The sequence below is a fragment of the Panthera uncia genome, chromosome B1 (genome assembly GCF_023721935.1).
Source record: "Panthera uncia isolate 11264 chromosome B1, Puncia_PCG_1.0, whole genome shotgun sequence".
Lineage (NCBI taxonomy): Eukaryota > Metazoa > Chordata > Mammalia > Carnivora > Felidae > Panthera > Panthera uncia.
Genome location: NC_064811.1, coordinates 2451097 through 2463134, shown reverse-complemented (window position 1 = coordinate 2463134; position 12038 = coordinate 2451097). Strand labels below are relative to the sequence as shown.

The window sequence follows — 12038 nt, the reverse complement described above, 5'->3', positions numbered from 1 at the left end:
GGCCAGAGATGAGGCGAGGGGAGGGGGGGCAGGGGGGGGGGGGTTGGTGCTCGGCAAACCCTCCCGCATCGCACCCTGGAGTCGCATCGCGGCCCCTGCGGCCTGTGGATGAGGGCCCCACGGGACGCGGGGTCTGTCGCCCTGGCCTCACTCACCCTCACCGAGCGCGTAGCGGATCCGGGCGTCCCAGGCGCACATGGCCTCGCGGCTGTCGAAGCCCAGCATGACGGCCTGGGACAGGCAGACGATGGCCAGCGTGTGGGCCAGGCCCTCGTAGGGCAGGCCGGGCTCCAGGCCGCAGATGTCCTCCAGCATCAGGCTGCTGCGCTCCCGCAGGCCCTTGGCTCGCTCAGACTTGTCCTTGTAGGCCAGCATCAGGAGGCAGTCTGCGAGGGCGCCGGACAAGGCACGGTGGGCCGGCAACACCACGCCCCAAGCCCCCGGCGTCCCCCGCCCGGAGAGTCCCGGCTTTGAGGTACGACCCCAAGCGAGCCCCCCAGCCGCCCTGAGGACGCACAGTCTCTTCATCTTCCAGGGGCGTCGCCCACCCTGCACGGCCCACGGGCCACAGGGGCAGAAGTGGGCCCGGGACATTGGGCCCGGCCCCATCCCCCACCCTGCCCCAGGCTCCGGGACCCACAGGGGCCACCCTCAGGGGCCGCCGGGCCCACGGGAGCTGTGGCCCGAGGCCTGCGGGGACGGGCCCCCTTCCCGTGCACCTCCTGGGTCTCTCGTCCTCCGGGGGGTGTCGGGGAGGAAGCCACTGCCCCCTCGGGCCCACTGCCGGACCCCATGCCAGCCCGCCCCCAGGACTGGCAGGTGCCACGCCTCGGTCTTAGAGTCCCCGTTTTCCCTCAGCATCATGGTCGCCGGCCCCCAGTGGGACAGCAAGCCAGAGCCGCTGAGGCCGCACGCGGCCCCGGGCGCGGCCCCCACGCCGTCCACCTGCACCAGTCCAGGCACGCCACAGAGGATCAGATGGCCCTGGGCCCCCCGCGGGCCTGCCTAACGGGGCGTCCCCACCTGCCTGGGCCCCGGCCACCCGTTCTTCTGTGAGGGTGGGGGGGCTTGGGGGCCCGACGTGACGCCGAGTCACCTTTCAGTGTGAGACGCCCCAAATCCCACGAGAAAGCTGGAGGAATCAGGCCCCTGGCGAGAGCCGGAGAGGGTGGGGGAGGAAGCCGTGGGGACCCGCGGAAGGGGTGCGGTGACGTTCCCACTCTGGCCTCTGAGAGCAGGCCGCCCCCCAACCCACGTGACCACCAAATCCCGCAAGGACTCGACGCACACGGATCATTGCGGCCGAATCGGGGACAAGTCACGGTTGTGAGCCACGTGCTTCCTGCCGTGCGAGGCCCGGCAAACCACAGCAACGGCCCCTCCGAGGGCCCACGGGGGTCCACAGACCTCCCTGGTCAGGGCCAGAGGGCAGCGCCAGCCCCCGACGCACCTCTGTCCTTGCAGCATGAAGCGGCCGCAAAGTCGGGGGGACCGCGAGCCGGCTGCCCGTCCCGCTCGCAAACCCGTCCTTCGTGTCTGAGACGCTCACATCAGGAAAAAGCAAACACGTTCCCGTTTTGAGGGGGAAAAGCCCAGAAGCCACAGAAACCCACGTGCTCCCCCGAGCCTTCCGGTGTGTGTTCTCTCCCAGGACCAGCCCGGGAAGAGGCTGTGGCTTCGGCCCACTCCCTTTGGAAGCTCACAGCCGGGCCACAGAGAAATAAGGCACACGGGCTGCAAAGGACACGTGTCATTGCAGACACATCCCCTCACGTGTCACCAGAGAAGTCAGGCCCGGGAGCCAAGAAAAAGCCCGGGTAAGGGCCTCCGCACAGGACAAAGGGAGCCAGGGAGGGCTGCAGGGAGGAGGTAGCACATGTCAGGACAGCCCCGCCACCCGGCCCCCCACAGCCCCGCACACAGCGACAACCAGCTGCCACCCGGTCCCTGCAGCAGGCTCCGCGGTCCCTCACAGCACTTTTTCTAGCCAGGTCTGTGCCTTGTCCGTTTGCTGTCCCCACTCCCACCAGCCCCGCGGGTGGGCTCTTGAAGGCAGGCCCCCTTCCGCTTGTGCACAGTGACATCCCCGGTGCCCCTCATGAGGACAGTGCGGGGTGATCTGTCAAACAAAAGACTGTCACTTTAGGCCCGGCTCGACCTGCACGGCAGAGCGAGACTGTCACCTCCTTTGTTCTAGGAGTTATGCTCCCAGGAATATAGCCACAAGGAAGGGTCAGCACACCTTCCTGTAAAGAGCCAGACAGTAACTGTTTGGCTTCATGGGCCACACAAGGTCCGTCGCGGCGGCCCGACTGTGAGGACAACAGAGTAACACGCGAGTGAGTGGCCGTGTTCCGATACAACTTTACTACAAGCGGCCCGCCGTGGCTCGGGGCTGCGGTTGGCCGACTCCGGGGCTAGAGTCGAGTCGGCTACAAGGGCCACGCCCTCCGGCTGCCTCCCGCGGCCGGGCGGGCGCCCCCATCCCAGACCTGCGCACCCGTGGGACGGGTTTTGGGGGCCCGCGTGTGAGCGCCACACGTGTCCCCGAGCCTGTCCAATCTCCTCGGGCCTGAGCAGCCGCCATCCCGTCCCGTACGGACACAACCGCGGGCACCCTCGCCCATCCGCCGGGGGCCGATCAGGCCCCGGAAGACGCGTCCACGCCTGACCCCAGAACGTGGGAGCACCACCTTATTGGTCAAGTTAAAGACCTCCAGGTGAGGTGGTCCCGGGTCGTCCGGGGGAGCCCAGATCTAACCGCGAGCGTCCTCACAAGGCACAGGCCAGAGGACAGACGCAGAGAGGAGGAGGCCACGTGAGGACAGTCGCAAAGTGATGGGGCCGCAGGCGGAGCGCCTCAGCCGCCAGGAGCTGGAAGAGGCGGGCGGGAGCCTCCCCAGGGCCTTCCGCGAGGAACGTGGCCCTGCCGACACCTTGATTTTGGACCCCCAGCCCCGGGGACCGTGAGAGAGCGGGTGTCTGCAGCCCAGGAACCTGGGACGTCCTCCAAGTCACTGCTCGCGTTTCTAAACGTGGACGGAGAGGCCGGGCACGGCCACGGCCACGGCCTGGGCTCGGCCGGAGCAGCTCGGGCCCACCCCATGCTCGGTGCTCCGAGCCCCCCGGCAGCTCGGCTGGGACCGTGGGGAGGGGGCTGGGTGGACGCAGTGACCGTGCGGCCCATGGGGCCCTGCGACTGCAGCTGCTCCCGCCACGTCCCCGCCACGTCCCCGCCACGTCCCCGCCACGTCCCCGGGGGCAATGAGTTGGTCTTATTTTTAAAGCCCGCCCCCGGGGGGGAGTGCACCAGAGGAACAGAAATTCTCCCTTCCTGCCAGTGACAAAGCAGGGTCGGCCGGGGTGGGGGGGGGGGGGGCACTGACACTGCCTGCACCCCGCAGACACAGGGCTGAGGAACGCACGCCCCCCGCCAGACAGCCCCACGGGGCACCCCACGGCCGCGCCCCTCACAGGAAGCCCGGAGGGACGGGTCCTGCGGTGAGGCCTCCGGGTCAGCGGCCCAGGGAGCACACCGGGCCACCCAGTGGAAGGGCCTCTATCCAGCTCCTGTCCACGCGGGCCGGGTGCACCCTGCTCACAGCAGGAGGGCCGAAGGGTCTCTGTGACGTGGCTCCAGGCGCGGGAGACAGAGCCGTCCACGAGCCCGGAGAGGGCGTGGCCCAGGGCAGCGGGCGCCTCCCTGGAGCATGTGGGGCCATCACGGTGAAAGGAGGCAGAGGAGGCAAGGAGGTAAACCAAGGCACCGAGGGCTGACAGGCGCACACACACGTGCACTCACCCACACAACACACACGGACATCCACGCGCGCACACACTTACACGCACACCTCCACGTGACTGCTGTGGCCGCCGGGCCCCTCCCTGTGCACGGCTTCCGGGGTGGGAGGCTGGCTGACCCCGTCCACGACTGTCGACCCACCCCCAGCGCTCAGAGCCCCTGCTTTCCGCCCGCGGGATGGACGCCACCCACCGGGCCCAGGCCAGGTGCTAACACGGCCTCGCCACCCTGCCGGCGAGCGCAGGGTGGCCTGGCAGGGGACCTCAGCGCGGGCCTGGGACAGCCCCACAGCATCACTCGGCACTGGGGAGATGGCTCGCCCTGGGTCCGCCCCTGTCCTCCAGCAACTTCCGCCTTGCCGGGACCCCTCAGGGCCTTCCCACACCTCCCACCCTGCGCCACAGGCTGGTGCGTCTCCCCAGAAGCCCTCGGCCCAGTTCATTGTGCTTGTGAGCAGACAGGAGACCCGGGGGACAGAGCCCAGCCCTCACAGAGCTGGCACCCAAGAGGGGACAGGGTCAAAGGAGGCCACCAGGGGAAGTACTGTTGAGGGGACGGCAGTGGCTGCGGGGGCCCCAACGCGGGGCCGAGACTCTCCCAGAGGGCACAACAAAAATGACTCCCAAGTGATGCAAGGAGCCAGTGCAGCAGCCCTGCAGGGATCAGTGCTGTGCTACAGGGAACAGCCAGTGCAAAGGCCCAGAGGTAGGAACGCAGAGGGCCTGCGGGCAGGAGACGGAGGGAAGAGTGGCCCACGCTGTCTGCTGGTCAGGAGCGCCTGGTGAGCCCTGGGGGCTGTAGGCAATGGGGGCTCAGCCTGGCTGCGCCCAGAGAAGACGCCTGGGGCGAGAGCAGAAGCCTCCAGGCTCCTGCGGCTGGTCAGGCAAGAGGTGCCATTGGCCCAGGCTGGGCGGGGAGAGGGGGCCAGGGGCAGGCTCTGCACTAACCATGATGACAGCCTGACGGGACCTTCCCCACAGGACTTCTCCAGGGGCAGGAAGAGCAGGCATCACACTGGATTGGGGGCGGGCAGGGGACGCCCTGGGAGGGGGCTGCGGGGGCGGGGCTTGGGCCACTCCGTCCTGGACACGTGAGCTGGAGAGGCCCATCGGACACCGCACACGCAGGCGGCTGGACGTGGGCGTCTGGAGATGTAAAAATAACTGTGGGGTCATGAGCCCTCAGATGCGCTTGCGGCCAGGGCCGGAGAGCCTCGGGGAGGGCCGGCTGGGGACAGGCAAACCTCCGGGCCTCCAGGCTCAGGGAGAGGCCGGCCCAGAGGGTGGAGACGGACGTGGACGCCCACGAGACGCGGCAGAAGCGGCTGCTGGATTCAGCCCTCGTGTCACGGTGACCTTGACATGGTGCCTTCAGCACAGCAGCTGGAAGAGCCCAAGGGGACCCCTGCTGAGGGGGCGGCAGCCTGGGGGCAGCTGGGAGCAGCCGGGAATGGGGCCGAAGCCGGGAGGGCCCTCGCTGAGCCTCAGGCGCAGGATGGAGTGTGGGCCCAGCCCGTCTGGGATCCGACCCAGGAAGGAAACAGTTCACGGTGCCGGAGGGGGTCGGGGGGCGTGCAGGTCTGTGCGGCTCACAAGGACGGGCCGCCCAGAGAGCACAGGCATCAGCGGGGACACGCAGGCTGTCTGTCGGTGCTCAGCCCTCCCGCCCGGTGGGCCACACAGGCGCCCTCAGCCGGGAGCACGGCGAGAGCCGCATCTGGACTGGTCCAGGTCACACGGTGCGTGCGGGCGGCACTGAGATCTGAGCTCGGGGTTCCCTAACTCCCGGTCCTGAACCCGGGGCTGTGGGGATCCCAGGCCCCTTCTTCGATGTCCCCACGGGGACAGGAAGGCTGGCCACCACTCACACTCCGTCCTGGGCTGCCTGTCCGGCCTGGGACTGAGCCCATTCCTGTGGGACACAGACCCTCCCCGTCACCAGCACCTGGTGCCTGGCCCACCTCAGAGAAGCTGCCAGCTGCACGGGGCACGTGCCGAGGCCCCGCTCCCGGTGAGTCTGCGTGGCCCCGGGTGTTGCCACGGCAGCTGGGCTCACAGCCCCCACCAGGCTGCCTCTGGCTGGCGATGCAGGGCCCTTGCCATCCAGGACTGCGGGCAGGGATGGGGGTGGGGGGGGCCATCCTGGGTTCAGGGACACGAGGTGACAGATGCACGGCCCAGAGGGGCGGGAGGGAGCCTACCTTCCATTGCCCCTAATCCCCTCCCACCCTGCCGGGGCTCAGGGGCTCTCCAACGCAAGGCCCCGCCTGGGGTGTCCTGCCCTCTCTCCTCCCACGGCCCCCCTCAAATCCAGAGCTGGCTCCTCTGCCGGAGGCTCCTCCCTCCCCACATCCTGAGGTGCTGTCCGCACCGGCCCCACACTTCCTACCGTTCCTATGCACGTGGGAGAGCCCAGGCAAGGCACCATGGACACCAGGTCCTACAGACCCAGATTCTGGGTGCCGGGGACCCCTGCACACTCCGCGTGTGCAGAAGGACCCTCCCTCCTCAGGCAGACCCACGCCAGGCTCCAGCAGGAAGCTCTCTTGGATCCGGAGGTAAAATCCACCACCAGCGGCTGCAAATCACACCCTCCCACGTGAGAGAGGGAGGAAGGCCACAGAGACCACCGGTGGGGCTGCTCCTCAGGTGGGGCCGTGCAGGCCCCCCCTGCTCCTCCCCCATCCCACCAAGCAACCTGCCGCCAGCCCCCCACAGCCACGAGCCTCTTCAACGTTTCCGAGGGCCTCTGCCCCGCTGCCCTCAGCCTGGGCCTGCCTCTCCATTCCCTGCCTTCCAGGGGCCACTCGGTGTCCCCACCCCTATGCCTCCTCTACCGGGCCTCCCTGGAGCTTCCCCTGGACAAGACCCCCGGGGCACCAGGCACAGGGTCTTTGCATGAAGAACTGACTGGCTGAACGAGCCGTCAGTCAAGCCCGGGACCCCTTGGAGGGGAAGCTGAGGCCCAGGCAGGAAGAGGGTGTCCAGGACCAAAATCAGGCCCTCGTACTGCAACTGTGGGCAGGCGCAGGGCAGGGAAGGGGGAGGGGACCCGGGAGGGGGGACCAGGGAGGGCGCCCAGCCCCCACCCCCTTCCAGGGAAATGGCAGACACCCCAGGCGGCCCGGAAGACATTCCAGCAGTCCCACATGGGGGAGGCAGCGTGCACTCACACCCCCAGCACCCCACACAGACCCCAGGGTGCTTGGGTCCGCTCCAGGGCACCTGTCTCCCCAGACAGCTGCAGCCACACGGCTGCCGATCCTCCCGAACGCACAAGAATGAGAAGCCCAAGTTCGGGGCTCTCCGCGCGGGCCTGGCCTTCCCCGCCCCCCCACCCCCCACCCCCAGAGCTGCTCCCCCCAGCCAGGGCAGACTTTTCTTTTCTCGGGCACAGAGGCAACACAGTTCCCACCTGGTGGCCCAGCCTCTGCCCACCTGGGGAAGGTGGGAGCGCCCCCGGGTCAGCGCCGCCGGCAGTGTCCACGCTGGGTTCCGCGGCACCACTCGCCCCCCTCCCCCCAGGGCGCACAAAGCCGGCCCCTCCCCCCCGGGGCTCCCTGCTGCGTGTTGGGGGAGGGGAGAGCACGCCCGCACCGGCACTCGTGACCCCTCCAGCCTCCGCTGCCCCGCAGGCCCCTCCCGGGGAGGTGCGGGCGCCGGCGGGTCCCGGCGTCGGGCAGGAGCAGGCCGAGGCGGCGGCGCTCTCCGGTTACAGCCCGCGCGGCGCCGCCGGCTATTTCGGGCGAGCTGGCCGCGCTCCGGGCCGGCGCCCGAGGCCGCGGCGCCCCGCGTCAGCCCCGCGCCCCGCGCCCGCGCCCCGCGCCCCGCTCACCTGCCACCGGCGACGGCTTGCGCAGCACCAGCCACCTAGTCTTCCACTGCGGGGACAGAGGGAGCGTAAGCGGCCGCCGCGCCCCGCGCCCGCCCCGCGCCCGCCGCGCGCCCCGACCTTCTTGCCGTCCCGCAGCTTGACCTGGCCCTCCACCAGCGCCGCCTCGGTCATCTTCTGTCATGGTTCCCGCGGCGCCCGCCGCGCCTCTCCCCGCCGCCCCGCGGCCGCCCGGCCCAGGGTCACTTTCAAAATAGCTCCGGGCGGGCCGAGCGCAGGGCGGCGGGGGCGGGCCGGCGGGGGCGGGGCGCGGGCGGGGCGCCGGTCTCCCCCTGCGCCGCCGGCCCCGCGGGGCACCTGCGGCCACCTGCGGCCCCGCCCTCCGGAACACGGCCGCCTGGGTGGGGGGTGGGGGTGGGGGCGGCTTCTCGTCCAAAAGCAGAGGCCGCGACCTGGCAACCGGAGACACGTTCACGGGGCGTCTTCCCCCCACCTGGCTTCTCCCTCCGGCACCTGCCCCTCCCACCGCCCCAGGGCTGTCACCAGACACCCCTGACAACCCACTGACCTGGGATGACTGGGGCCTAGGAGGCCGCCTCGCCCCCCAGCCCTCCAGCCCCCTCGCCTCTCCCAGGCAGGGTAGTGGAGGGGGAGTCCATTCAAGCCCCCTGGCGGCATGGACCCCAGTGCAGGTGGGACTGCTGGATTGCTGCGGGGGGAGGGGGGCGTCCGGGTCTCTGTGCGTGGTCTCCCCCACACCCGGCTTTACTGCTTGGTGGGAGACCCACCAGGAGCCCCCTTCACAGCAGGAGGTGGGGGGCTCTGGGCTTCTGGATTTTTCCTCCTCCACCCTGTAAACCCTGTCCAGCTGCCCTTGGTTCTTCCAGAGCCCAGGGAGTTTGGGGGGCTCGGCAGGCCTACACTTTGGACATCTGCCCCCATTTCTAAGATGGCTTCCAATGCCCATGCCTCCAGGAGCATCACAGGATGAGGGGGACAGCAGCAGAGGGGACGGGGCAGTGCCCTGGGAAAGCAAGGAAACGCAGAGTGTTCCCAGCCTCAGGGAGTTTATGTTCTGGCAGGGAGAGTGGGGAGGAATAAACACTGTTCCGTTGACTCCGATCGGCACGGGCAGGGAGGCCGGCGTTTGTGGGGCATGTATGCGAGCCTTCGCCCTGTGCAGGCCCTTTGGGCTAGGGCCTCTCACTGAGGGGGATCTAATGTCAGAGCGGTGGGCAGGGGGTCTCATGGCCAGAACTGAGCCGGTCAGCAGAGTCTGTAGCCGAGGGGGGAGTGGCAGGGAGGGCCTGGCAAGCCCTAGTTCGGAGTCCCCACTGAGCAGCCGCCATGCCGGGTGCAGAGAGCCAGGCTCACCCCCTTTGGGCACACGCTCCCGCTGCCCCTGGGGACCTGACAGGGTGGGTGTGGGCCACGGGCTCAAATGTGGTGCCGGGGTGCCGTCTGGCTGGGGCCTGATGTGCAGCAGGGTCACACCAGGCCCCGAAGCGGCTCTGTTTCTCCCACGTCCCCCGGCTCCCCCACCCCCACATCACCTGTGCAGCCAGCAGCCGCCCTCTGTGGAGCAGTTGCCTAGCCACAGAGCCCCATTCATGCCCCCACACATCTCAGGCCCCCAGGGGCCGGCGTGGGACAGCCGGCGTGGAGCCGGATGGCGGCTGGGGGCTGTGGCCAGCAACACATCCGCCGCCCCAGGCGCCTGGCACTCGGTCATCCCTGCAGGGAGGGGCAGGGCCCTGCTGCATTCCCAAGAGCTGGCCGAGACCCAGGCTCCTGCCATGCCTGGCAGCTGCACCTGCTCCCGCACCGGCCGGAAAATGCGGGCTGGAGCAGGACAGACAGCCTCCTCCCCTCCACGTGGCCGCCGGGGCTGCAGAAGGGGGGAGAGCTTCCTGCCCGGCTCCTACTCCCAGACTTCGGGCCTCTCTGCTCCTCCGTCCCTGCTGTGGTCCACATGTTTGTGTCCCCCCAGATTCACGTGTTGAAGATCAAACCCCCGCTCGGTGGGATGGAGTTAGGAGGTCGGGCCTTTGGGACACGATTAGGTCATGAGGGTAGAGCTCCCATGACCCAATTACAGATGGTTCGACTTAGGATTTTTCAACTCCAGGACAGGGAGAAAGCAATCCACATCCCGTAGAAGCTGCACTTCAGATTCTGACTTTGGATCTTTTCCCAGGCCAGCGGTCTGTGAGGCACAGTCTGTAAGGCCCGAGGCCCCTGGCCAGCCGCTCCCGGCCAGCCACCCAGTCACCAGGGGAACAATCGGTGCACCGACAACCGTCTACACCCACAGAACCCTTTTCGCTTTCAATGAGACACGTGAGATGGTCGACACTGTTATAAAACAGACTTTGTGCTGGATGATTTTGCCCCACTGTGGGCTGATGTGAGTGTCCTGGGACAGGCAGGCCAGGCTGAGCCACCACGTTCGCTAGGGAGACGTATTCAGTGCATTTTGGACTTCTAGTATTTCCACGGTAAGCTCATCGTAAGTTGGGGAAGATCTGTAGTGTCCTTATAGTGTCCTTGTAAGAAGAGACGCAAGGAGATGGTCTCTCCCCGCTGTGTGAGCGCATAGCAGGAAGGTGGCCCTCCGCGGCCAGCAAGCGGCTCTCGCCAGAACCCGACACTGCCTGTGCCCTCATCTCAGACTCCTGGCCTCAGCACTGTGAGAAACAGCCCCCTGGCCTGCGGCATTCTGGTACAGCAGTCCAAGGGGACTGAGACAGTTTCTTCAGCTGCTCCAGCCCCGGTTGCTGGGTGAAACTGACTCTGGCCGCTGGAGCAGGAAGGAATTTGCTGGAAGAATGTCAGGCCTCTAGTAGAACCCAGGGGAGGCTGGAGAGCCAGCAGGAGCTTTGGGAGGCAGGGCGGTAGGGAAGCACAGCCACGTTCCTAACACCAGATGCCGCCCCGGCCCAGCACCACCACACAGCTGGACTCACGGCCACGGGGCATGCCTGGCCCCTCCCAAGAACCCCATGGCCGCTAGTGACGTTAATGACGTGTGGTCATCCCTGACTGACCACACGGCCGGGGGTGCTGCTGCTGGACATCACGGCCAGGGACACTGCCACTGCCACTGCCACAGACTTGGGCCACAGGACCTGGCCCCAGACACTGCACCTGCCACTCACTCACCACCCAAAGGAACTTTAACCATCACGTGACCTCTCTGGTCTCCGTTTCCTCTTCTTGCCTCATATTATGATGATGAGCCCCTACGTGAGACAGTGTGTGTGAGGGTCTTTGAAAATGATCACGGGTTCACAAACACACAGCGACGATCGGGACCAGGGCCGGGCTGCCTCATCTGGGATCTCCAGGGGCTCGGAACCGCCTGACAGGGGCAAACACCGTGCCCTGTGTCTACCCTTCCCCTGCGGATAGGTGGGGCTGTACGAAGGGGTCCTGGCCAGTGGAGTCCGGGCAGAAGAGATGAGCCCCACTTCCAGGCCCAGCTGAGGGCACCTGGCACCATCTCCCACACTCTACATTCACCCCACAATGAGGGGGTGTGACATGGCTGAATCATGTCCCCCAAAACACTTGGGTTGAAGCCCGAACCCCCCACGTGGCTGTATTTGGAGATACGGTCTTTACGGAAGCAGTTAAGGTTAAATGAGATCATAAGGGTGGGGTCCCAATCCCACAGGACTGTGGCCTTCCCAGCAGAGGGAGAGACACAGCAATGTCCCCTCTCTCAGAGCACGCGCAGAGCGGGAAGGTGGCCTCTGCAGCCTGGAAGGGAAGCCTCACTAGAAACCGGCCCTGACGGACCTTGATCTAGGACTTCAGCCTCCAGAACTGTGAGAAGTAAGTTCCTGTTGTCTAAGCCCTACCTAGCTGGTGGCAGTCTGAGCTGGGACAGACAATGTGGGAGATCGTTTGAACAAATGGCTGCAGTGACTCCTCCCACCACACCCGCACCCTGGAAGTGTGACCGTACACGTCCTCCCACTGAGGTTGGAATCTGTCTGTCCACCTGGAATATGGCTGGCTTCGACAAATGAAGCACAATGGAAATGCTCACATCCGCTCCTCTTTCTTTTGGAGCCCAGCCTCCACCACGCGAACAAGTCCAGGCTGACCCACTGGATGAGGAGCGACATGTGGCCTAGTCACCCCATGGCAGGAGCCAACAGCCAGGTGACTCCCAGAAGCAGAATAGCCCAAGACTCACTGATGCCTCCAGCTGTGAGAATGAGGCAGCCCCCGCCCAGAGAACCGGCCAGCCCCGCCCATGCCAGGTTGCCAGCCCCGCCCAGAGAACCAGCCAGCTCCGCCCACACTAACCCCACCCAGAGAGCCACCCAGCCCCTCCCAGAAAACTGGTCAGCCCCGCCCAGAAAACTGGTCAGCCCCACCCAGAGAACCGGCCAGC

At 67.2% G+C, this 12038-nt stretch overlaps 1 protein-coding gene across 2 annotated transcripts in view; it reads right to left on the bottom strand.

Annotated features, from left to right (window-relative positions):
* The window catches only part of DOK7 (docking protein 7), a 21484-nt gene extending 13639 nt beyond the window's left edge, over positions 1–7845 (bottom strand). For both annotated transcript variants that reach the window (XM_049630220.1, XM_049630221.1), the window contains exons 1-3: positions 7754–7845; positions 7637–7682; positions 156–386 (exon numbers count right to left, since the gene is read on the bottom strand). In XM_049630220.1, the coding sequence (XP_049486177.1) occupies positions 156–386; positions 7637–7682; positions 7754–7807 (331 nt within the window). In that variant the 5' untranslated portion in view covers positions 7808–7845. The remainder of the gene's footprint in view (positions 1–155; positions 387–7636; positions 7683–7753) is intronic.
* Positions 7846–12038: the final 4193 nt, after the last annotated feature.